The sequence below is a fragment of the Centruroides vittatus genome, unplaced genomic scaffold (assembly GCF_030686945.1).
Source record: "Centruroides vittatus isolate TY-2023 unplaced genomic scaffold, ASM3068694v2 scaffold_386, whole genome shotgun sequence".
NCBI lineage: Eukaryota > Metazoa > Arthropoda > Arachnida > Scorpiones > Buthidae > Centruroides > Centruroides vittatus.
In genome coordinates this window covers 3,969,594-3,996,601 of record NW_027122706.1, presented here as the reverse complement: position 1 = coordinate 3,996,601, position 27,008 = coordinate 3,969,594, and the positions used below count along the sequence as shown (strand labels likewise).

At 28.9% G+C, this 27,008-nt stretch overlaps 1 protein-coding gene across 3 annotated transcripts in view; it reads right to left on the bottom strand.

The window, feature by feature from the left end:
• Positions 1-27,008, bottom strand: part of LOC136988703 (AP-3 complex subunit sigma-2-like) — a 40,425-nt gene continuing 13,417 nt past the window's right edge. The window contains exons 4-7 of one of the 3 annotated variants that reach the window (XM_067286643.1): positions 22,148-22,219; positions 18,426-18,533; positions 5,719-5,847; positions 11-143 (exon numbers count right to left, since the gene is read on the bottom strand). In XM_067286643.1, the coding sequence (XP_067142744.1) occupies positions 5,728-5,847; positions 18,426-18,533; positions 22,148-22,219 (300 nt within the window). In that variant the 3' untranslated portion in view covers positions 11-143; positions 5,719-5,727. Of the gene's footprint in view, positions 144-5,533; positions 5,848-18,425; positions 18,534-22,147; positions 22,220-27,008 lie in introns of those variants that run through there. The other 2 variants (XM_067286644.1, XM_067286641.1) reach the window with 2 other exon arrangements.

The following is a 27,008-nucleotide window of genomic DNA, read 5'->3' as shown; positions in this document are numbered from 1 at the left end:
ATTATTAAATAAATAAAGTGAATGTAATACTTGCAATTATTACAGTAGTACATCTCTTTTGGTAGTATAAGGAATGTTAGAAAGTGAAATGTTAATTTGGAAAAAGAATTAAAACATCAAAATCAATTTTCATTTAATAATTTCTGTATAATAAAGAAAAATAAAATAAATAAAATGTAACTTTCAATGTTTATTATATAAATTGTGATGCATTTAATTTATTAAGAACAAAAATAATTTTTGTCTATCTATTTTAAAATAACTTATCAAAAATATTTTTCATATTAAGAAAATTTGACATCTATTATATTCTATTTCAAAACACAATCATCTAAGTTTAAAAATTCAAAATTTTAAAAATAGAAATGGCACGTAGGTTGGACGGAGAAAGTTTTAATAGAAATATTTAAAGCTTTTATTCTGAAACGTTAAATTCTATTTATTTCTATTTGTGTAAATAATAATCAAATTTTAAGTTATTAAATAGCAAAATAATTTTTTATACTATTTTATTAGTGCATATTAAACAAATTTGTATTCATTAATTAATTTTATATTTCCTCAATAATAGTGATTTATGTAATTATTATATAAATCTAAAACAATTTATTATTTATTATTAATCAATAAAAATATATTTAAGTTGTGATTACAATATATGAATTATGTTTGGAAAAAGTAATATGTAATTATAAAAACAATAGAATAAAATACAATAATATATACTCATGAAGAATAAGTGTAACAAAACAAATCTTTATTACATCAGTGTTTTTCAATTCCAAAACTTCAAATCTTGAAAAAAAAGTTTTTTCAACAATAGATTTTTTAAACTATTTTAATGAATAAAACATTTTTTCCACAGATTTCAATTTAGTAAAATAAATTAGAAAGTTTATTTATCCAAATTGGAAGAACTTTATTTTTGAATAATTTAAACAAACCTTCTCCAAACTGAAAAACAGTGATAAAAATATCCAAATAATTTCAGCAATGATGGTTAATTTAAAGCAAAACATATTTTAAAAACAAAACTTAGCACTTCTACATTTAATTTATAACAACTGTAAATCAAAGTGATTATTTAATACATACAAAAATACATTAAAATACAAAGAAACAAGCGATAAATCAATTTTTTGAGGCTGCAAAATATTGATATTTATTAAATTATTTTTATTTTGGAAGAAAAAATTTCAATAGTATAAATCAGCTAATGTAATTATTTATGAAGTATTATTCAATGTCACAATACATGGGAAAAAATTTATTTTTTAATAAAGATATGAATAATTTAACTAAATAGAAAATCTAATTAAACACAAAACTCTTATCACCAATTATCAATTATTATTTTAATTTTTTGAAATAATTTTGTTTTTATTAATAAACTAACAGAAAGCAAGTAAAATCATGCTTTTAGAAATACATGACAAAAAATGGAATGAATTTTCTTTTTTATTTAAATCAATGATTAATACATAGTTCTTCAATGTTATGACAATAATTCATGAAAAAATTTTAATACCAAATTTTCATAACCATTTAGGTATAGTGTATATAACTAAAAAGTATATATTTTTATTGTTTATTGTTTAAAAATTTTAAATTTTATTTTACACTTTTCCTTTTTATTGCATTTTTATTTAAAAGTTTATTTAAAGAGACAACAAAAATGAATTATTTAATAAATAAAAATAAAGTATATAAGTTGAAAATTTTGTTTGAATAAATTTATTAATAACAATTGCAAGCAACAAATAAAAAGGAAAAGTGCATTTAAAACAACAACATGTAAGCAGAAGGTAACAAAATAATATGCAAAGTGTTAAAATATCTCAATATTTTAACTACAATGTGCAGTGAATGAGTCTTGTAAAATGTGAATACTATTGTGTTTTCTTAAATACACTTGATTCAGTCTTTGATTAATTGGCACTTGCAGGTTATTTAAAAATGGAATGAAATCAAAAGTGAAAAAATACCTAAAAAATTAATATAATGAAAAAATCTGTTTGAATAATAATATATAAAGTAATCTATTACTTGTATTGATTTTTTGGAAAAGAAAATACTGTAATATAAGATGAAAATGAATAGTTTCTTTAGACAAATTTTCTATTATGTGTTTATATAAAAATTATTATTGTATAATTTTTGGCAATTACTTTATAAAAATATATTTACTATAATCACTAAAAACGAATCAATGATATATCTGGATAAGCAGTTGCTACAGGAGGTAAACGAAATCAATTTCCTGAGTGTTGTTTTCGATTGGAATCATACATTTAAAGCACATATTTCGTATTTAAATAACAAAGTAAAACTTGCTATAGATAATTTACTAAACTTATATTCTAACTTAACTCCAACTTATCTATTCATATGAAATTATATAACTCAATTATTAATCCAATCATATATTACGCATCACCAATCTAGGGTCTCAACTATTTATATAAATTAGAAACTTTCCATGTCTACTTTCTCTGCAAATTACTCCAATTGGAAAGGACTGTCCCAGGTTATGCAATTTGCCATGAAACCCACTGTATTTACTCTTATCCCTTGTTTTTAAAACGCATCATTAAATTTTACTATGATTTAAAATTCAAATGTGACAGTAACATTATCTTTCTACATCAGGAATTAATCAAATGTAGTAAAAAATCAACCACAATACACCTCTGGCAATCCAAACTAAATAATATACTAAATTCCTTTGGAATATCAGAGTTACTATTCAAAGATAATATTCAAGTTTGGAAGTTTGGTTATACTATGTTAATGGAATCAGCTATCGCTCACTCTATAATTATGGATCAAAATAGTTTAAATCAAAATACTTATCATCCTTGGTACTTAAAATTATTACAAATAGCTTCTTCACAACCTTACATAATAAAACCAATTAACTTCAATGTAAAAAGGTTAATTTCACAATTACGTTTAAATAAATACTAGCTATATATTAATAATATTTATATTGACTTATCAAATAATCAGTGCCCATGGTGCAAAATGAATGACTTTTCGATTATCCATTTATTTCAAAAATGTCAGACTCAAATTTACGTGATTCTTTCAACATCACTCGAATAATCCAAAACAACTCATCTCAAGATTATAGAAATACTCTAAATAATCTGAATAAAAGCGATCTCTACACTCTGTATAACTTTTTCATTAAAATTATAAAGATGTTGTAAATCTACGCCAGTATACTAAATATTACGTATTTTGTATAACTTGATTATTATTGTATAATAATACATTAACATGACTATTAAATTGTTCACTACTAATATTCTTCTTATTGTATAAATAATAAAAATTTATAATACCATTTTGTATAACCCCCTGCAATAGGGACAACTCTCTTTTTGCTGATAAAGATTAAAATATATTTACTATACCATAAATAAATGCAATTTCAATAATGAAACATTTTTCATTACAGTCGTCCCTTGATAATCCGACAGGTATGGGACCAGAGGGGTGTCAGATTACCAAAAGTGATTACATATTTGGCATTGTTTTGCTAGCAGTAGCCTATAATATTCCTGAATGTTATGAGTAAAATGCTGTCTAAGTGAATATGGAAATGAAACACCCATTTCGGTTAACTAAAACATGTTTATTAAAAGATATATGGAAGCCAATAAATGTACATACAGTATGTATAGGCATAAATAATACAGTACGTGCAATAATTTATAAGCATTACACTCAAACCTGTTTTTGTGCAGTCTTCTTTTGTGTGATTTTTTATATGTGCAATGTGTTTTGTGCAATTATTTTTGTGCAGTATACCAATTTGATTGAAATTCATATACCGCACACAAAAAAAATCACACAAAACAAATTGCACAAATAAAAAAATCGCACAAAAAAAAGACCACACAAAAACAGGTTTGAGTGTATAACTAAATGCTACAACGTAGGTAGATCAATTATGTACATATGTAAATATGTACAGTACATACTGTGCTCACACTTTGAAGACGGGACTACAGCGACCTTGACGGGAGGTGCATCGAACTACTGAGCATGTTGGATTACAAAACGTCGGACTATCAAGGGACAACTGTATTGAAATTGCATCGCAATATACAATTTAGTTACAATTCCATTAATTTAAAAACTTGTAAAGAATAATAATAATATGTTAAAATTCAAAATAAAACCTTATTTAAATACAAAAAGTAAATTATTGTTAAATATCAATTTATTCAGTTTGTTAAAAATTTGGTTTATGAGAAAAATGAAAAACTATAAAATGCAATAAATCTAGAAGAAAGAAACAAAAATTAAACCTTTTATATTATTTTTTTTTTGGTTGTATAATTTCTTTATTGTAGTAATAAATTATGTTCAGGCTTCAAGAAAATGAAAACTAAATCTAAATATTCTAAATAATTACAAAGCCTAATATTTCATACTTTTTTGGTGTAAACTTTTAAACTACATTTACAGAATATTTTCATATAATATCATTAATAATTTAACTATTAAAGGAATTGCAAAAAATAATATAAATAAATAATATATTAAAAGTTATCTGATGATTGTTGAGCATTAGGATAATTACAGAAAAGTTGAAGAGCATGAGTTTATTACAAATTACCACTTAATTAAAATTCTCTTTAAATTCTAATTATATACCATATCTTTAAATAGGATTTCATAGTTCAATAATTTTTAATATTAAGTCTTTTAAACAAATAAAAAAATATAGGATTTAAGTACTAACCATTACTAATAATAGACTTGGTATATTAAGTTTCATTATTGATACTGTTACTTTTATATTCTATGCAATTTTAATTATGAAATTTAAAGTTATTTATTTGTATTCCAATAAACAATGACAAAGAAATTTACTGCAATATCTATTATCTACATTTGTTACAATTTTTAGATTTAATTACTTAAAAATTCCATATAGCAACAACAATTTTATATTAAATATTAAGTTTTTTTTTAAATATTTTTATTATCTAAAATGCAATTTTAAATTCTTGCAAGTAAATAATTTCAATATTTTATAACAAAGGTAATTATAGTAAAACATTTCAAAATATAAAGTGATATCTATAAATATATATTTATTTATCAGTACTTTTAACATTATATTTATTTACTAAAGTTACAAAAATCTGTAATTTTTGATATGTGCAACTTAGATTATTCACAAGAAAGATATGTGTTAAGATTATTTAATTATTATAAAATTATCAATACAAAAAATACATTAAAAAGATTTATTTTTTACTAAAATTTTCAAATTTATATTGTAATTTTCTAAAAATTTAAGATTCATAAATTTTCTAAACATTTCAGTTTATATTCAATTTTCATTCTCTTGGTAAACTGCATAAATATCTTCACTAGGAAAAATTGTTTTTAATTTGGTATTTGAAAATTTTAATAAAAATATAAGGAATTTAAATTATTTTATAATGATTAATGTTTACTTCTACAATACATTTCTGAAGAAAATTTATCTAATACATTCAGTTAATTTCTAATTGAAAAATTTCTAAATTATCATTAAAAAAATCAACTGAATTAGCAGAGGATATGCCCAATCAGCAAATTTTTGATTCTTTTATACAATTCAGGATACATTATAGCAATATCTACATAGCTTAGCGTTGTATATTTATATCATTTAATAATTACATTGAAGTTATTTAGTGAAATAATAATTACATTTGAGGCCTACAATTTCTGTAAGCCAGAATGTGGAAGATGTGGCAACTTTATATCCTTAACTTGATCTGGTAGGTTGATTTGTTTGACAGCAGAAAGGGCTCTTGAAGGAACACCAGCAAGACCTTTCTGTTAAAAAACGATGATAATTTTTTAAATTTATATTATTTTAACTTAATTTTTTTAAACAATTGTAAGGAAATCATTTATTTTTCCAATACACAGATCCAAATTAAAAACTTTAACATGTTTCTTTTACTATTACAAATACACCATAAATTACACAGATTATTATTATTTACATTTCTGTTAAATTTTGAATTTAACATGTGTATAAATTATAAATTTAATTAAATGGAATTTTATTAATAAATAAAATAAAATAAAACATTGAACAGAATAATATAAATATACAATAAATCATAACTAATTTAATAGCTGAACATAAATCTAAAAGATGAATTATTTTCGGTAGAAATTAAAATAATTTCAATTAATTAAATTAGTTCTATTCTAACCCAAAAGTAATTCAATTTTCAATTGGATGATCACAAAATCAGTTTCACAAATAATAGAAATACAGAAGTCTTTTGTTTGATGTAGAAAATAATATTTTTTTAACAAATCTTACAAGGGGAAGGCACGACCTGGGAAATTCACTTTGGGATGAGACTTGGTATATAAGTAGTACTCCTTTAGGATGTTCAATTCTCAAAACAAGAAAGTGCAATGGCCAGCCAATTTTAAGAAAAAGGCCTTTAAAAATTCGAGCTCAGCTTATGTACTAATAAGTTTCACTATGTCAGCAGCTACTGAGTAGCTCAGTTGACATCGTTCTTGGCTACCGCCAAGTCGTTCAGGGTTCAAATCTTGGTCTCGATTAGTATTTTTTTTTTTTCTTTCTAAAAATTTTTTAAAATAAGTATTTTGAATATATATAAATATTAAAATTTTATTATAATAAATAATTTCATTTAAAAAAATGTTTAACACATATTACATGCCATTTTAATTATAATAATACAAAATAATTAATAATAATACTTATAAATAATTAGTTATGGAACAACAGTTTTCATTTATTATTCTATTGTATCAAATTTTTCGAAGGTTACTACTCTTATTAATTCTCACCACTTAAAAATAAAAAGTATAAAACATTTCTTTTATATTCATCCTTTACTTCCATTTTAACAAAAATAAACAACTAAAATGTTTCTGATTCCAACAGTATTATATAAATGAGATCCAATTTAACACTTCAGTGTGAAAAGTATCACATTAGACTGACATTTTCAACAGCAAAACAAGATTTTTCTCAAGGTCATAAAAATGGGCATGGACTTATGGACTGACCTGATATTTGGAGTGTCAGTTTACTTTTGGATTTCGAAGAGATCATAGTGTTCTGTAATATATCACACCATAATACAAATAGTTCCAATATTTTACAGTAAAATGTCTGTGAATGAAGATACTATCAGATTACCAACAGTTGATGATGATGATTATTAATACACTTATTAATTATTTTGTATTATTATAATTAAAATGACATGTAATATGTGTTAAACATTTTTTTAAATGAAATTATTTATTATAATAAAATTTTAATATTTATATATATTCAAAATACTTATTTTAAAAAATTTTTAGAAAGAAAAAAAAAAATACTAATCGAGACCGAGATTTGAACCCTGAACGACTTGGCGGTAGCCAAGAACGATGTCAACTGAGCTACTCAGTAGCTGCTGACATAGTGAAACTTATTAGTACATAAGCTGAGCTCGAATTTTTAAAGGCCTTTTTCTTAAAATTGGCTGGCCATTGCGCTTTCTTGTTTTGAGGATTGAACATCCTAAAGGATTACTACTTATATACCAAGTCTCATCCCAAAGTGAATTTCCCAGGTCATGCCCTCCCCTTGTTAATGTTAACACTACATTGTGCAATCATTGAAATTTATATTATTAGATAAAATGAATACTACAAACACCTAAGATACCAGCAAGAAAATTAAACACAAAGTGGGAATGTTTTTGCCTGTGTTAAACGGACATTGTCAGGCAAGCAAACTGCTGTGAAAAACACTAGGGGTTGCCAAACCCATGTGAAGGGGTGGGGTGTGTGACATAAGGAGAGGGAAGGAAGGTTTACTGTTCATAGAAAGACTTCCAAGCAGAGGGGAAGGAGTCAACATCTCAAAATTTTATGGCTGCATTATGGCGGATGGTCTTATAAATTTTCACCTGTTCTAGATGTTTCAGCACATGTGGTTTAGATTCGTAGTGTAGGAGGTGTCTCTCTTGGAAGTCCACTTGGATGCTGGAAACAGATGCATATGTGGCCAAAGCTGTATTGTTTAATCCTTTTTTGACAGATGTTTGATGTTCCTTGAGACGGACATGTAATGGGTGAGATGTAGCACCTATGTATTGCAGGTGGCGGTTGTATTGATGGCCGATGATGGGAATGTGGTAGATGGTCCTTGTTGGAACGGTCTTTAGCATTACGGAGTAGAGAGGAGATACCCGTACTTCTGCAGAAAGCCAAACAATAATTGTATCCACGTGCTATTTCTTTGTAAAGTGTGGCTAGTGACTTAATGTAGATGACGGTCTTGAATTTGGTTTCTTTTTGCGAGGGTTTATTCAAGTGGATGGAAGCGGCATTGGAGAGATTGCAGATCAGATTTTTAATAATATATGGGGGAGTAGCCAAGTTGGATGGCTTACTGGGTGATAATGCATAACTCCTTCTCTCTTGCCTGTTTGCTCGAAGAATGGGAAAAGGCTCTCTCTATTAATGATCTGAACACTGCCAATTTGAACATGAAAGGATCATGGGATGCAGCTAGGATGAAGGTGAGAGGGGAATAGGTTTCCTGTATACCCAAGTAGAGAGGTGTCCTGGTTTGTAATGATCTGGAGGTCCAGGAAATTAACGGAGGGGGCATTGTCCTGTTCAAGACATAGTACTAGGCTGAATGGGTTGTGATTTATCATTTGTAAGAAATCTAGAATGGTGGATTTATCCCGCCAAATTATGAGGATATCGTCAACATATCTGGTATATGGGTGAATGTGGCTGGTGAAGGCAGGAAGTATGGTGGACTCCAGCTGATGCACTATTAGTTTGCATAACAAACTAGCCAAAGGGCTGCCCATGGGGACTCCCTTGCTTTGTAGGAAAGTTTCTCCTTCAAATGAGAAAAAGGACGAATGGCAGAGCAAGTCAGTTAATTCCAAAATGTGTTTATGGTGTTTATCAGCATCCTTAATGTGGAAAAGGAGGAAATCACAAAGGGAGCAGAAACAAGGTTCAATGCAGATAGATGGATGTAGCGATTGAAAGTTGTCTTTAATTTTCTCACTGGTACCTTAGGTGTTTATAGTATTCATTTTTATATTATTAAGCTAAATATTCTTTTCGCTGTTTATTAACCAGCAACTGTTTATCCCTTACTGTTAAAAGTTTCTCAGCTGTCTGAAAGATAATTTTATAAATGTAAGCAAGGACAGGCTACAGATACATACAGCATATTGAAATAAGATGGGGTGGAGCCACATCTTATTTCAATGTGTCTGTCTGTCATGCTGGGATTTAGACTAGAATATACAACTTTTTTCTGAGAAGAACCATTAAGCCATAAAAAACAGGTTTAGGAGCCAGGTACGAAAGATAGTCAAAGATTAGGGTTTTCTTTATTTCTGAACAAGACAGACATCAATCAATATAAAAATTACAACTGCTGTTTTGAAAAAATATCAAAATTAGGGATAAATTTTATTACACTCAATATCTAAAAATATCTGTAGATATTTACTGGACAGTGATGTTTCAATATTTCAAAATAATTTCACGAAGCCTGAAGAATTTTCGACGAAGCCTGAAGAAGAGCCCAGGAGGGGCTGTGAAAACCTTTGTGATTCTGAAAATAGAATGACGCGATTCTAAAAATAGAACGACACCGGGTAAAAGGTTTGAAGGGTTATTTTAATAATTTCATTCTTGAAAAGGTTTGTTCACAAAGCAAAAATGAAAAATATCCCCCATGCAAACTTCTTAAGGCTCTTTTAAAATTCTCATCTGGCAGAGATTTGTAAAAATTTAACACTTCCTTCTGTAAATAAGTTTTTATAAAAATCATTTGAGGCAAGGTCTGCTAATTCTAGTTAACTTTTCAAAAGTTTTTATGCTTTGAAATAATTTCAATTTTGAAGATAAAACATGCCAGTGAAAACAAGCTATTCAGACTAGATAAATATACTTTGGGGCCGTATCTGGCCCATAGGTCATAAGTTAAAGACCCAGAATTTAGACTATTGCCACTCAAAATAGCTGAATTGTCCTTAATAATGACATCAAAACAGCCAGTGATTAATAAATGTCAAGAGGTACACTTACTCCTCATTTGGACAACTTCATGAAGTAAAAATCACATTAAGATTTACCTCTTAATCTAATTTTCTTACAATCCTTAATGTACAATTATTATTGTTATTCAATATCTCTTAATACAAATAGTAGTTATTATATCATAAACGTTAACTACTTAATATGGAACAGAATTTATAAAAATGGTCTATAAAAATAATTTTGAAAAGAAAAACTCAATCTTTTGATGCTAAGAAATGAAATTCTTACAAATAATACATAAAATTCTTTAATATTAACCTCGAATGTTTTGATGAAATTGAGATCATCATCATCATCAGACAAAGTGAATGTAACAAGAACAAAAGAATTTCAAATGCGGAATAATGTATACAAAATCAATTTCAAATTTCACAACAACTACATAGACATAAAATGTAGTAAAAAATAATACCTATTACTAAATAGGTGAATAATGTACAAAAGGTATCAACAAACATGTAAGGGGATATCTTGTTAACTGCAGGAAAATACAGTAACATATGAGAATGATTACTTCATTCCTCATTTGGCATTGTATTTTCTTTTCTGTAGTTAGTAAAATATTGCTGTTGGTGCATTACTACCATTACTGCTTTTATTTATCTCTCTCCTTATATGCTTGTAGATTTGTTTTTTACATTATTCATTACATGTTCATATATTGTTATATATCCCTGTTAAAAAAACAACAGACACCAATAAAATATTTTCTGGTACTTTTTATTGGGATGACTATAACAATTAAAATGTTTGTAGATTCGCAGAATAAAAGTAAATTTTTAATGTGACATTAACTGTATATGCTATAATAAACTTATAATTATGTTTCTTCAGTTATATGTTTCAATGTTTCTATTTTAAAACTTGTTCATAAAATTAAAACTTAATTTTTAGTAATAATCTTGGACTAATTTCGTAACCTGTTCTCAAAAGAAAGTTATGATCAACATGGAAAACCATCTTTAAAATAAATTGAATCATTAAATTTAATGTACAGTACTATACTTCATTTGTGTGTAATGTTTATCTAAAATTTTTACACTAAATAAAAACAGTATAAATGTAAATTTATACCAAATAGATCCTACAATACAACCAATCCAATAATTATTCCAAATATCAAATGAATAACCAGATTACTTTGTTGGAAATAATTACTAAGCAATCTGGCAGAAGGCTAGCCACTAGGCCAGTATCTCTTGTTTAATATAATGATTACAAATTAATTTTAATTTGTAATCATTATATTAAACAAGATTATTGTAATTATTACATTTAACAAGAGATGGTGGGCTAGTGGCCAGCCTTCTGCCAGATTACTTAATAATTATTTAGCCTTAATAGTCCAATAAAAAAATCTAGTTGTTCATTTGATATTTGAAGCATGCTGTTGGTTTTTTACAACATCTAATTTCTATGTATTCATTGTGTTTGTAATTGATTTTAAATTTCACATTTCTTCACATGTGACATTTTCTTCTACTTCAACTTGTTTTCACCTGATGATGACAATTTGACTTTTAAATCAACAACAACACAAAACACCAGAATGTGTTTTAAAAAATTGTACTCCTAGAACCTATATCTGGCGTGACAAAAATAATAAAACGGTTTACCACAAACATTTTCGAACTGCTGTGAGTTCTTCCTCGGGTGAAAAACAAAGTTTCTGATGGGACGGAGTGATCAGTAAATGAAAGAACTGAGCAAGAACTCACAGCAGTTCAAAAACGTTTGTGGTGATTCCTTTCATTTTTTTTTTTTTTTGGTCACACTGGATATAGGTTCTAGGAGTACAATTTTTTTTTAATTTGACTTTTGTTGAAAATACTTGAAGTTTCATATTAAAAAATTTTATTGATTTGTTACATGCAAATTGTATTGACAGTTGAGTTTAGAACATTTTTGTAATTTCATATTTTCTAAATTCTGTTTGTAGAGCTCATGAAAGACCAGCCAAGTCTTTAATCAACTCTTCAAGCAAAATTCAGATATGTCTGAAATTTCTTTTCAAATATAAATCTATTTTTTTCCTTAACTTGTCAGTTTAGCAGTTGAATTTTGTAAAAACTTATCATAAGCTATTGTAAATAGGTGCAATTAATTTGTTAATAAAGTTTTAACATGTCTAAAATGCTGACTTTTACATTTTTACAGAAATATAGTAGCTATTACTTCTTTCTGTGGATTTCTAAAATAAATTTAAATATTTTCCTTCTTTCAAATTTGTTAATAATTATTCTATCAGAAAATTATTTTGTAAACTGTGAACAGTAGCCTTTAACACTTAAATCAGTTCTTCTCAAAATAGTTGATAAGGTAGATCACTAGAAATTTTCCCAATGTTTCCAGAATTAGTTTATTTTTTCCATATCATCCTATTATTATGCTTTGCATTCAAGTGTCAGAGTGACTGTTTAACACTATCTTCATGTTTAAAAATTGTATTTCTTGTTCTTGTGGTAACTGCACACTGGGTGATTTTTTTTGGTGGGTGATTATTGGAGTAAAAAATATCTTGATGTTGTGAGAATGAAAAAACATGATTCCAAAAGTGACGTAAAATTAACACAACTAATATAAAACTGGTTAAACTGGAATATTGTGACAAATATATTTTAATGTATAAATTTTATTTCTGGCATTCCCTCCAGTTCTTAGAATAATTACAAATATAAAAAAATAATTTGAATGGAGTACTTGAATTATCTTAATTAACTTTGTAAATTTTAATATTAATTCCCAATGCCAGTAATATCAAATATCAATAACAAAATTAGCCAATATTCATTTTTAGGTTGCAATTTGAAAAATTCTAGACCTATAAATTCCCACTGTTGTTGTTCTGTCCATTATTTGTCTGTCTGTCTGTCTTACCTTAATCTCAAGAATGGTGTTAGATATATGAAATTCCAGATCAGATATGGAAAGCTTAGGGGTAAGAGGCTTGATTAACTAAACATGAACTTCTGATGCAAACTAGAAGTCACATTATTTCAATTCAAAAATTTTCCCGTGAAAGAAGTTAAATAGATGACTGACATGACTCTATTGTTAACAGAAAAGTATGATGTACAGGGGCAAGATACTACGGTATTCAAGATTAAGTAAAGACAGATGTATAGATGATAGTGAAAAATTTATATTTTTCAAATTGCAGCCCAACAACCAAATAAAAGTTAAAATGAATGATGGTAAGTAAAGATATTTCAAGATTAAAAAAAATCTACAAATAAAATACTAAAATAGAAAGTTTAAATTTCAACAGTAATTTAATATATTTTAAAATATTATTATTCTTTAAATATTACTAAAAATTTAACATACAGATGACTCTAGAAACCATCAGCACTAGCAAAACTTCAAAGTAGATGAAAAGCCACCTATCTCTAGTCCAAATTACTTAGTATTCTATTAATTAATTAGCCATATTATAGCCCAATAAGAATCTGGCTGTATCATTTGAATATTTCACTAAATATTCCATTTGTTACATTTTACTTTTATGAAAACTACCAACATGATATACTCATTTACTCATGATATATTCATTTATTCAAATGAATGAAAACATTTTAAGTTAATAAAATTTAAAGCTTTAAGAAAGTTTTAAAGTCTAAAGGCAAAAATATATTACAGGTATCCCTTGTACAACACGATACTTCTACAATATGGTTTGAAAATTGGGAAAATCCCCTATACAACACGGTCTGATTTTACTCTAACACAGTTCAAGAAGTAAGGAAATTGTTCACACCAAATTTCACAATTTTTAAGTGCAAACTCTGTTATTTGATATTTTTTTTATTCAAGTAAGCATGCATGTCATCTCGAATTTGCCCATGGATTTTAGGATATTAAGATTTTCAATTTATTTTGTGCCTTTCATTAGGCTTACTGAAAACTGATAGTAAATTTTTTTCTTCCTTGTCCTAACTTTCCTATTAACCAAATATTGTTGTTGTTGTTTTCACACATTAGCATTTAAAACTTTCACTGGATTTGGTTTTATAGATTAACAAAACTTATCTAAAAATGTTTAAATAGACTTTACTGAATACAAAGAATAAGCTTTTTTTAAATATAGGTAAGTAATCATTCATAAAAATGATGAATGAAATAAGGTGGTATCTCAGTACTCAACTGAACAAATGAAGGCCCTAGAACAAATTTTCATTTAATAACATATTTTTATTTTGTCATTCATAAAAATTTTTTATGATAAAAATAAGAAAAATGGAGACGTTGCTGATATTTCAGACCAAGATCAACAAAAATTCTTAGATGATGATACTTTGTGAAAATAAAATGCTCTCATTTAACTAAAATTAATCTTAACCTCTAATAAAGTACTTTTAATGGTGACTTTTTAGTTAATTATTGACTGGAAATAAATTATCGATTGATTAGTGTATTTTTCTTACTAATGAAAAAGAATAGTATACTAACACAATTAAAAACTTCAGATAAGGAGGCATTAAAGTAATTAAAAGACGTATTTTATTTGTGCAAGCGCTTTCGACGTAATTTATGCATGTCGTCCTCAGGCAGTTTGAATAACAAAGAGAATTCGAACAAAATATTTAAAATTTAAAAAAAATTAACAACATTAGCCATTTTGGAACAAAACCTTTTAAGAACAAGTATAAATTTTAAAGTAAATATTTTTGTAAACATGTAAAACTGATGAGCATGCACCTTAATGTACATAAAGGTAAAAACCAATTGAAAGAGCACCATAAGTGCATGTTATGTTGAAATATAAATATAAAAACATGTAACATAATTTGAAAACACATGTAAAATACATGTAATATATATATACACTTAAAAGATCAATGCGCATGCGTCTTAATCTACATTGAAGGTGCGGGAAATGAAAGTAGAATTATTGTTGATTTTTTAACCGTGTATAAATTAGTCCAAACTTCAAGTAATTCGAGGGTAGGGGAGTTGCACAGGGAGAGCAGCTTAGTGAAGAGAGCCTCCCAAATAAACAGCAAGCTCCCCTCCTCACAACATCTGAGTATCGTCACCTGATTCCAATGTGCTGTATCAAGTGTACCACCAATTTGGAAAGTTCAGTATCGCAATTACCTAGTGCAACCAAATGTTGGTGTTCAGATATGCGAATGGCCAGCATTCTGGCAGTCACCTATATAATAGGTGTGTAGTCCTGATATTGGGTTTTGCAGGAGAATGGAGTAGACACCAGATTTTTCCAGGGTGGAAAGAGCACCCCTATCATTATACAAGAGTCATCTCAGGCTTGGGTGTGGGGCTATGGGTAAGCAAAAGCCATTTTGCCAAAAAATCTGGCAAATCAGGGCTGTGAGGCAGCCACAGTATGGGAGGGAGGGACAAAGTGTCGTCCAATCCCTTGGTCTGTGCAAGATGGTAGCAGGGAAGAGGAACTGTTTAATGCTGTTTTTGATATGGTTGTACTTAGCAGGACCATATCCTGCTGCATGTACCGCTGTGCAGATGGCCTCTAGCTTGGTGTTGATAAAATGTTGTGTCAAGGGTAGTAAGAATGTGCGTCTGATTAAGGGAGCTATGGCTGCGTTAACGTACTGCTGTGGCTGGTACTATGGGGGGTATATTGTCAAACTTGTGGTAGATGGAAAACACCAAACCCTCCTGGAATTTGTGGATGTGCAGATCTAAAAAGGCAGTTTTTCCCCCAACTTCTTTTTCCAAGTGAAGTTTATGGAGGAATACACATTTAATAGGCATTGTTCCAATATCTGGAAGGAGTCCTCTGTATCCTGCCATGCCAAAAAAACGTCATCCATGTACCTTAAATATATTAAGGGGTAAGACATGGTGAGGGGGAACTTAAAGACTGTGTTCAAGCTGTTTCATGACAAGTACTGCTAATACAGCTGACAGCAGCGAACCCATTGGCACCCCTGCTTTTGCAGGTAAACTCTTCCATTGAAGCAGAGTTTGTTATTCTCTTTGTTATTCAAACTGCCTGAGGACCATGTGCATAAATTACATCAAAAGTGTTTGCACAAATAAAATATTTCTTTTAATTACTTTAATGCCTCCTTATCTGAAGTTTTTAATTGTGTTAATACAACTGTTGGCATGATGTCCAATCTAAGTATTTAGTATACTTAACAGAATAGTATACTTTTTGGTATGTGCTTCTTGTCTTAATTACTTATATTATACTTGTGTCCACTTTGCATGTTCTGTGAACTAGGACTTGTTATACTGAGGGTTAAGAAGTCAGTACAACAAGTCCTAGTTCACAGGAATGTCCAGAGTGAACACAAGTATAATAATATCATATTTTTGTTAACTTTTGGAACCTAACCCATGTTTCCCATTAGTCCTTTGTTTGGTATAACATGGATTTGTATAACATAGCACTTTTTCAGAATATAACTACTGTGTTATATGAGGAATACTTGTACATAAATAAAGAACATTATTAAAATACCCATCTTTTGATAATTCTGGAATAAATAACACCAAATGTCTGAAATACTTAATCAGTTATCAAAGAAACAAAATTAATAATCTGTAGTCAGCTATTGCATTTTATTATTTTTCACATTATTTACTCAAATTTTTTGCAATTCCTCAAAATACTTCTAACTTTATAACAAACAAAATATTTTAAAGTTTAAATTTACCAAGAAATGAATTGTTTTTTTAATTATCCAAAGAAAGTTTTCCAAATAGAACATTTTATTAGCCAGATCATAATATTTGAAAGAAGTTTTAAGTTAAAGATATTCAATTTCTATTTGATAGTTTCAATATCAAATTGATTGCAACGTAAGAAATAATAAACCATAAAAACTTAAGACTTATAGAACTTCTTATTCTAAACATACATAACAAATGATTTGGAAATATCTGTCATAGAAACTCAATGTATAATTACAATATGTTGATAAATTAATATGAAAAATATTATAACAGCTCAAAATTTCCTCAAACTTAGCTCAAATAGCTTTTATGATAAAGATTTTTAGTACACTAAAGCCTGTTTTTGTGCGGTCTTTTTTTGTGTGATTTTTTATTTGTGTGATTTGTTTTGTGTGATTTTTTTTGGTGCGGTATATGAATTTCAATCAAATTGGTATACCTCACATAAAATTGCACAAAAAAAGATTGCACAAAAACAGGTTTGAGTGTGTCAATCTTTTTATTGCAGAGCATATTTTTCATTGATTTTCATAAATTCAAATGTTTTCACTTGGATTTATGAAAATCTCATTCTCTTTACATTTTTTCTTCTCTTAGTCTTTCTAAAATAGTTTTCCCATTTTGTCTCAATATTATGGCATACTGTCTCTTCCATAAACTTCATTATAATGTTCCATTTTCATTACAACATATAATCATCTCTAGTTTATTTTATATCTCATGATCCCATGAACCAAAAATTTTAAAATTTGGCAAGAATACATCTATGTAGGAGAATTGCTGCTATTAAATTTTGAAGATAATAAGTCAGGGAGATAAAGGAGCAGAATTAGCAGAATTATATCTCAAGTGGGGTCAGAAACTTACTGAAACTTTTACTCATTACTGGCATTTACAATTTTTAAAAATTGGCCTTAATCCCAAAAATAAAGCTTTTGCCTTTTTTTACTAACTTTTATAAATTATAATTGAAAATCATTGAGCTTCCTGGTCCTGTTAAGCTCTTGTTCAAGTATTGAGAAGATTGTGCAAGAGCCAAACCAGTTTATATTAAAAATTACACTATCTAATAATTGTGTATTTTTAAATTACACTGCTCTTTAAAACAATAATATAATTTATTAAATGATATTAAATAAATAATTTTAAAATTTTCTTTTAAATATCAACAAGCTCTTAACTTAAGAAATTTTGAAGTTTTTTATGAAGTTCCTAGAAAGAGAGTACAGCTTCTAATTTAATCAAAGGAATGTTATAGGAAATTTTGCTGCTTTAAGTTTTATAAATCAGTATCAGATTTTCTCTATTGTGAGGGAAAATCTGATACCATTTAAGTCTTTGAAAACTGATGTTTTCTCAAAGACTTAACAGTATTAAAGACTAATTTTTAAAGTCATTTTAAATCTTAAAAACAAACCAAAGGTGTTCAAAGATAAAGCTTTTTAAGTTCAGTTTCAAGAGCTTTTGCAATTTAGGATTGTTAGGCTTTCAATCTCAAAATTGATTCTAAAGTTTATTCAAAGAATTTTTGGAATATGTAAATTAAATAAATGCATATTTTATTATTTTAAAAATTTCATTTTGTTAATGTGTGATGACAAGACAATAATAAAATTTCTTACTTCTTTCCCTTCCAATTTCTTTTGTTCCTGATAATGAGTTATTATTTCATTCATATTGGTATCCAACACAAGGCCTCCCATTACAAATTCATTAAGTATGTAATGAACCTAAATTAATTAAAATTACAGGTAAGTATATTTTACAAAACTATTTATACAATATATATTCAATTATATTTTATTTATCAATAATAATAAATATATATCACATTAAAGTAATTATGCTTAGCAGATAATACCATGCCAACCAGTACATCATGCTGTGTAAAATATAATAATGTATTTATAGGGAAAGTGAGATGAATACATTGTCCCCAGGGATATAAAGCAGTTTTTTTGTGCTAAATGCAATGTGAAGGATTTCAGTTTTAAAGACTTTTATAAATTTGTACAGAGATATAAATATGAGCAACATATTGGCAATGATCTTGCAAATGAGCAAAAATGCTCATTTGCAAGTTCAAGAAGTTGATGAATGCTTGTGCTATTTGTTGTTTGAATTTGAAGAAAAACTGCAGATTTTAAAGCATAGTGGAAAATGTATATTAAGATTTCATGCAAGTTGTTTAAGTATTACTGAAGAGCTGATTGAAGATATAAGGGAAAATTTCAAGATACTTATGTTCTTCCTGTCAAAAACTAGATGACAATAGTGAATCAGATACAGCTTGCACATTTTACAGAGGAAAGTAAATTTGATTGTTTATTTACATAAATAAATGAGTTAAAGGATGTTATATTGAAAATAGTTGATCCAGTATTGCACCTGGAAAATAAGATACAAAAGTTAATGGAAGAAGATATAAATTTGGCAAAGAAGATGAACGAATTTCATGTTAAACATAATATGCTAACAGAAACACAATGATAAAATTTTCTGACTTTGTTAGAATCTAGTCCTTCAATACTTTCTTTTGAACTAAGTACTTTAAAAATATTTAGTTCTTGTGCTCAAGCTGTCAAAGAGGGTCAATCAGCATTAATTCAGACTTATAAGATTAGTACAGAAAGCAGGAAGTTTTCATCTATACAACAACAGAAAGTCAGACAAACAAATATCACAAATTTAAATTTAATTTGTATACTAGTACTTTTTATATATTAACAGGACTTATTATACTGGAAAATATGGATGCAGATATTTAGTCTTACAGATCAAAAATAATGTTTTTCATTTAGTTCAGGTGAACTAAATAAAAAACATTATTTTTGATCTGTAAGACTGTTGATCTGCATCCATATTTTCCAGTATAATAAGTCCTGTTAATATATAAAAAGTACTAGTATACAAATTAAATTTAAATGTAGATAAAAAGGACACAAAGGCGTAATAATTAAATATCACAAATAACTGGAACAATACTAACAAATTTAAGGTGTTAAGTGTTTAGGTGTTAAACAACAGAGAGACAGGATATAATATATACTTAAAAATATAATAAAAAGTAATCAGAAAATTCACATTTTAAAAGTGGCAAGAAAAATATAATTGCTTGTAAGCTGTTTACATCCTGATAACTACTTTGACAGATAATTTGGCACTTTTTCCAGGTGAAGAAGCAGAACAGGTTATATGTATATATATATATATATATATATATATGTACAGTCAACTCCGCATAAGTCGACACCCCAAAGGGAAGTGGAAATGTGTTGTTATCCGATGTGACAACTAAAGCAAAGTTGGAAAAAAAACCACAAAACTACAATTAATAAAATACAGTAGTATAGGCTTACAATACATTGTGTCCTCCATTTACAATTACTCTGTAGATGAAAAACTGAAAAATTCGTTTAGTGTTGTTTGTTTTAAGCACTTAACTGTCTCGACTTTCTTTTTCAACAATCATGAACACCTTTAAAACATCATCTTCGCAATTGCCAATTGTTGGCAAGTAACATCTAAGGATTCTTAATGCCTCTGGCATGAGAAAATGCAAAATTGGATTCTAGTGTGACGTTGATGTAGATTGTATATTTTCTTTTTGTTTATCTGTTATTATTTTATACATAAAAATACATAAAATGTTAAGGCATTTTTATTAATATGTATATATATTAATAATATTATTATATTATTAAATATATTAATTATATATTAATAAATAAATCGAGTCCCCTCCTGAAAAAAAATGAGTTCACACCACAGGTGTGGAGTGAATTCATTTTTTCAGGAGGAAGTGACTACTTATCGGAGTGTGGGACAGCAATAGTATATCGACTTATCCAGTGGTGACGAGTTAAACAGTGTCGAGTAAACCGGAGTTTTTTAACATTAATGCCTATGTAAGTTGGCCGGGACCACAGAAAACTGACTACTTAACCGATGGTGTTGAGTTATCCGAGTGTCGACTTATGCGGACTCGACTATATATATATATATATGTAACCTGTTCTGCTTCTTCACCTGAAGAAAGTGAAAAAACTGGCTTCACTGTTTTATATATATATATATATATATATATATATAAAACACACAAAGTTCCCAACATATTCATGAAGAATATGTGGCAAAAGTTAATGAAATGAATTCATCTACTTTTGCCAGCTCAATTATTTGAAAAATTTTTCATCTGAATTTTAGTTAAATGATTCAATAACACATGAGATTTTTGGAAAATCACATAGTTCTTAAATTTACAGTGTGGAAGATTATAATGAGCAAGCGAATAATTAGGTTTTTAGGAAAGATGGAAAGGAGATAATGCACAATGGTGCTTAAGAACTTGTGATTACATTGGTAGCAGCAATTTTCCACACCTACTAGTTTGTGTGCATTTTTCACCAAATTTCGTTACTTACCTGTGCTTCCGTGATATTTTCATACAACATGTTATCCATCTGAGTGTATAAAAATTTTTGTTGAAAAAACATTTCTTCCATTTATCACAGTCTCTCAAAAAAAAATCACTGTAAAAAATTTTTCCTTATTGTCATACGATTACATACTTAATATGACAATTTTCCACACTAATTTCATCAAAACTGATGTCATAGAAATCTCATGATTGCTACAAGAGATAGCATGATGTTATGAATGTTTGTCAGCTACACATGACATGTGGTCTGCAAGTCATTATGAACTTAAATGCTTGTCTCTAAGATAACCTGGGTTGATATGACCTTCAACAATTTAGATGCTTTTATGGTTTTATTTTGGGCCCAAAAAATATAAAAAAATCCTTTCTGGTCCTCCTGAGAAACATCTCAACCCTCCTATCATTTATTTCCAGGTAAACTTATTTTACATTAGCCTGTGCCATTGCAAAGGTTGAAAAGTTTCCTACAGGACCCCAGTCAAGGACATTCTTTTGTGTACAGAACAATCTCATAAACTAAACATCTATGAAGTTGAAATTTGGCATATTCAGAGAAGATATATTACAAAATTTTTTAGAATCATTGAATTTAGGGAATGACAATTATATGCAGTGTGATTATGCATGAAAATTCTGCAGAAAATTATTGTCTTATGCATGAAATCCTGTAAAAAAAACACTGGATGTTATCACTAATTAGTCATCACAAGTCACTCACAATACTGTTCACATATTTACTGCAAATATTAACAATATTTGCAGATGGAATTAAAGCTAGAATGATCACAGAAAAAGTCAAATTACAATGCAAGATCCAAATTTCAGTGTGTATTGTAAAATTGTTTAAAATGCTTTAGCCTATTTCTTATAAAATATTGTAAATATCTATAAAAAGTTACTTACTTTATCTATATGGAATATAATATCCAATTCACAAACATTTTCAAAGCACTTATCAAGGGTTTCTACAAAAACCTAAAAAGTTATACTTTATATTAAATCTTAAATTCAACATTAAATAAGGATATTTTATAATTTAATTACATCAAAAACAATAGTTAAAAAAAAATTAAATTAATTGAACAATGTAACTTCTGTAAATATTTTATTGTTTTTATTTTTATATGTTATAAATTTTAATAAAGTTATCTTAATAAAAAATCATTTAATAGCTGAATATTAAAGTACTCATTATATTTTTTTAACTTAAATATGTTCAATTTTTAGTATATAAATTTACTTGTATTGCTGAGAACATACATTTATTACGTATAACTAACGTTTTCGGCCCACTTTATGGGCCATCCTCAGGTTACAGTTGTTCGACTCTAATACAAAATCGAACACGTTCAAAATTAAACTAAATTAGAACATACATTTTAAATTTAAACAAATAGAACAAGTATAACACCAAATAATAAATAAGAAAATCCAAATAAAACACAAATGTAAATGAAAATAAAATACGGTGACTGGCCGTAAACATTAAGGAAAAATTCTTTATCCTTTAACGCATATATCTATTGAGCCTCTGTATAAGCATTATTATGTGTGTTACTTTTTACCATGTACTTCCATGATGACGGTAACCCCGTCGCATCTTTATAATTTAAACATCTGCCAGACAAACCCGCTCTGTAAATTTCGCATTTCTCCGTTATGGATGACAACGTTGGCGAGTGTACTTTTGCAAGAATTTTGGCATCCTCCCATTGCACAACAGAACCATCGGCTTGCGCAATCCTGGATAACGCTGTTGAACACTTGTTTTTTGCGACATCATACTGGTGCTCTTTAATCCTCACTCTAAGATTTCTATTGGTGACCCCTACGTAGTCCTTATCAATTCCCAATTGCTCATTTTTGTATGGAATCGCATAAACTCCTGCCTGCTCTCTATCGCCAATTCTTTCTTTGTCATTTCTAATCAACCTATATACTGTGGGGGCCCTTTTACATAATATACTGGCGTTTTTGTGTCTCGATATTTGCTTCATAATAGGGAAGAGACATTTATTATAGGTAAACTTTGTGAAGTTACCCCCAGCTTCAGGTTTCTTCTTAGAGTTGCTCTTAGGCTTTACGTATGCTGTTATTAAACGCTCTATAGACCTTGTTTCAAACCCTAACTCCTTTGCCACCATTTTTATTCTACCCAGCTCATCCATCGTGTCCATTATATTCGAGCAATACAAAAATGCTCTTCTGATTAGGGCCCTAAATGCGGATAATTTATAAACGGTTGGGTCATTAGAATTTGCCGGAATATACATCGGATCATGTGTGGGTTTGATGTACACCTTCGTGTACAAAGTTCCATTCCTAAACTCAATGCCAACATCCAAGAAGTGTAGTTGCTTGCTACTAATTTGCTCAAGGTTAAGTTTTAAGCCATGCTGGTTAGAGTTCATTTGGTCTAAGAATCGTTGAATCATTGCATCATTATTCCAAATAATTAGAACGTCGTCTACATATCTTTTGTACATGATTATGTATTCATTATAGTTGAAAATCGTCATGCGTTCCATTCTTCTTACCACCAACTCACAGAGCAGGCCAGACATCGGGCTGCCCATAGGGACCCCTCTTAACTGCTTGTAAACTTTACCTTGGAAACTGAAAAATGACTGAAAGCATATCAGATCGACCATTGTCTCTAAATCTTTTTTGTGTTCGTATGCTTTTGGGTGCAACTCACATAACAGGTTCATTAACTCTTCAAAACATGAGGTAAGATTTATTGATGGAAACATACTCTTGAACTCCTAAAAGGGGCCCACATCACCTGCCCAGGCGTACCTAGGTTGTTTGGGTTCGCAAAGATACATAAAAGCGGTAAAGAGGTCAGACCGGTAGTAGAGAAATGTAAAGGACCAACCTACATTCTGGAGAAACGTATGCATAGGCATTTAACACCATTAATTGAAGACTACCAATTCGTCACAAAAGACGCTTTTAGTTTAGTTAAAAACCTGCATGATATATCGTTAATGGACAAAGAAATTGGGACTGTTATGGATTTCGAGAGTATGTTTCCATCAATAAATCTTACCTCATGTTTTGAAGAGTTAATGAACCTGTTATGTGAGTTGCACCCAAAAGCATACGAACACAAAAAAGATTTAGAGACAATGGTCGATCTGATATGCTTTCAGTCATTTTTCAGTTTCCAAGGTAAAGTTTACAAGCAGTTAAGAGGGGTCCCTATGGGCAGCCCGATGTCTGGCCTGCTCTGTGAGTTGGTGGTAAGAAGAATGGAACGCATGACGATTTTCAACTATAATGAATACATAATCATGTACAAAAGATATGTAGACGACGTTCTAATTATTTGGAATAATGATGCAATGATTCAACGATTCTTAGACCAAATGAACTCTAACCAGCATGGCTTAAAACTTAACCTTGAGCAAATTAGTAGCAAGCAACTACACTTCTTGGATGTTGGCATTGAGTTTAGGAATGGAACTTTGTACACGAAGGTGTACATCAAACCCACACATGATCCGATGTATATTCCGGCAAATTCTAATGACCCAACCGTTTATAAATTATCCGCATTTAGGGCCCTAATCAGAAGAGCATTTTTGTATTGCTCGAATATAATGGACACGATGGATGAGCTGGGTAGAATAAAAATGGTGGCAAAGGAGTTAGGGTTTGAAACAAGGTCTATAGAGCGTTTAATAACAGCATACGTAAAGCCTAAGAGCAACTCTAAGAAGAAACCTGAAGCTGGGGGTAACTTCACAAAGTTTACCTATAATAAATGTCTCTTCCCTATTATGAAGCAAATATCGAGACACAAAAACGCCAGTATATTATGTAAAAGGGCCCCCACAGTATATAGGTTGATTAGAAATGACAAAGAAAGAATTGGCGATAGAGAGCAGGCAGGAGTTTATGCGATTCCATACAAAAATGAGCAATTGGGAATTGATAAGGACTACGTAGGGGTCACCAATAGAAATCTTAGAGTGAGGATTAAAGAGCACCAGTATGATGTCGCAAAAAACAAGTGTTCAACAGCGTTATCCAGGATTGCGCAAGCCGATGGTTCTGTTGTGCAATGGGAGGATGCCAAAATTCTTGCAAAAGTACACTCGCCAACGTTGTCATCCATAACGGAGAAATGCGAAATTTACAGAGCGGGTTTGTCTGGCAGATGTTTAAATTATAAAGATGCGACGGGGTTACCGTCATCATGGAAGTACATGGTAAAAAGTAACACACATAATAATGCTTATACAGAGGCTCAATAGATATATGCGTTAAAGGATAAAGAATTTTTCCTTAATGTTTACGGCCAGTCACCGTATTTTATTTTCATTTACATTTGTGTTTTATTTGGATTTTCTTATTTATTATTTGGTGTTATACTTGTTCTATTTGTTTAAATTTAAAATGTATGTTCTAATTTAGTTTAATTTTGAACGTGTTCGATTTTGTATTAGAGTCGAACAACTGTAACCTGAGGATGGCCCATAAAGTGGGCCGAAAACGTTAGTTATACGTAATAAATTTGTAATAAGTTATCTAATAAAAAATCATTTAATAGCTGAATATTAAAGTACTCATTATATTTTTTTAACTTAAATATGTTCAATTTTTAGTATATAAATTTACTTGTATAGTTGAATCTACTTATCAGAAATCACTTTGGGACTTGTCTAAACTAATGATAATTGACTAACTTTAAATGAAGTGTGTAAATAAACTTTAAATGGGCTAGATAAATAAGAGTACAATTAATGAAAATTCTGGCATTAAAAATGTATAACTCAAAATTTGCTAAATAAAATTATTAATTAATATCTAATTCGTTCAGTATTAAGGTATTTGGGAAAAACACCTTGTTCATTATGAAATATAATTTATTCAAAACTTAATGTGAAATGATAAAACTACTCATGTGAATGGCCCAATACATTGGCAACAAATTTGTAAGACAAATTGTACTGAGATTCTCTTATTTAGTAGCACAGAAAACTATAGAATGAACTCCAACATAAGGGTTCAATTTCAATAATCAGGGGAGAGACCCTTCAGGAGGTGAATACGTGGGGAGTCAGGAAGACAGTCTGGTAGTCACTTGCACTAGTCAAAATTACTCCTTAGGTATTGATTGCACTGAAGATCGGGTGCTCAGCTGTTATATCCCCATCAAGTGTGGAAATTTGATCAAGTGACCATTTGTTTGTATTGATGCAAACTTTGAATGTGTCATTGCCGGGCCAGCTAGGGTAGTAAGAATTAGTCTACCTCAGGTGAATAGTTTACTCTTCCCTTTAATTGTTTGTAAATTCTCCCCATGAACTCGTTTAAATGTCATCCCTCTCACACATTAAAAATTAGTTGTTATACCGTTATTTCGAACTTTCTCATGTTGATGAGAGGGAGAAGGGACTTGTTGTGTCAAAGGTCCCCTTCAACATGAGTTTCTTATAACTTGGGTTTTTGCTAAAAATTTATGAAAAAACACATGCCCACATCTCACAATAGATTTGTGACAGAGATATGATGATAGGATAGAATTAAATACAGTATGTATATGTACTGTACATATTAGGCATAAGAATATGTAGAAAATTATTACATCATTCACTCACAAACACAGTTTAACACAAAACCAATTCACAAATCCATCCATAATCACAAATGCCATTATTGTTGCTAGTATTTTATTTAAGAACTGAAATTGCAGAAAATTTTAGTGAAAATTATCTAATTTATTTAACCACTCCAAGAACAGTACTATATCATG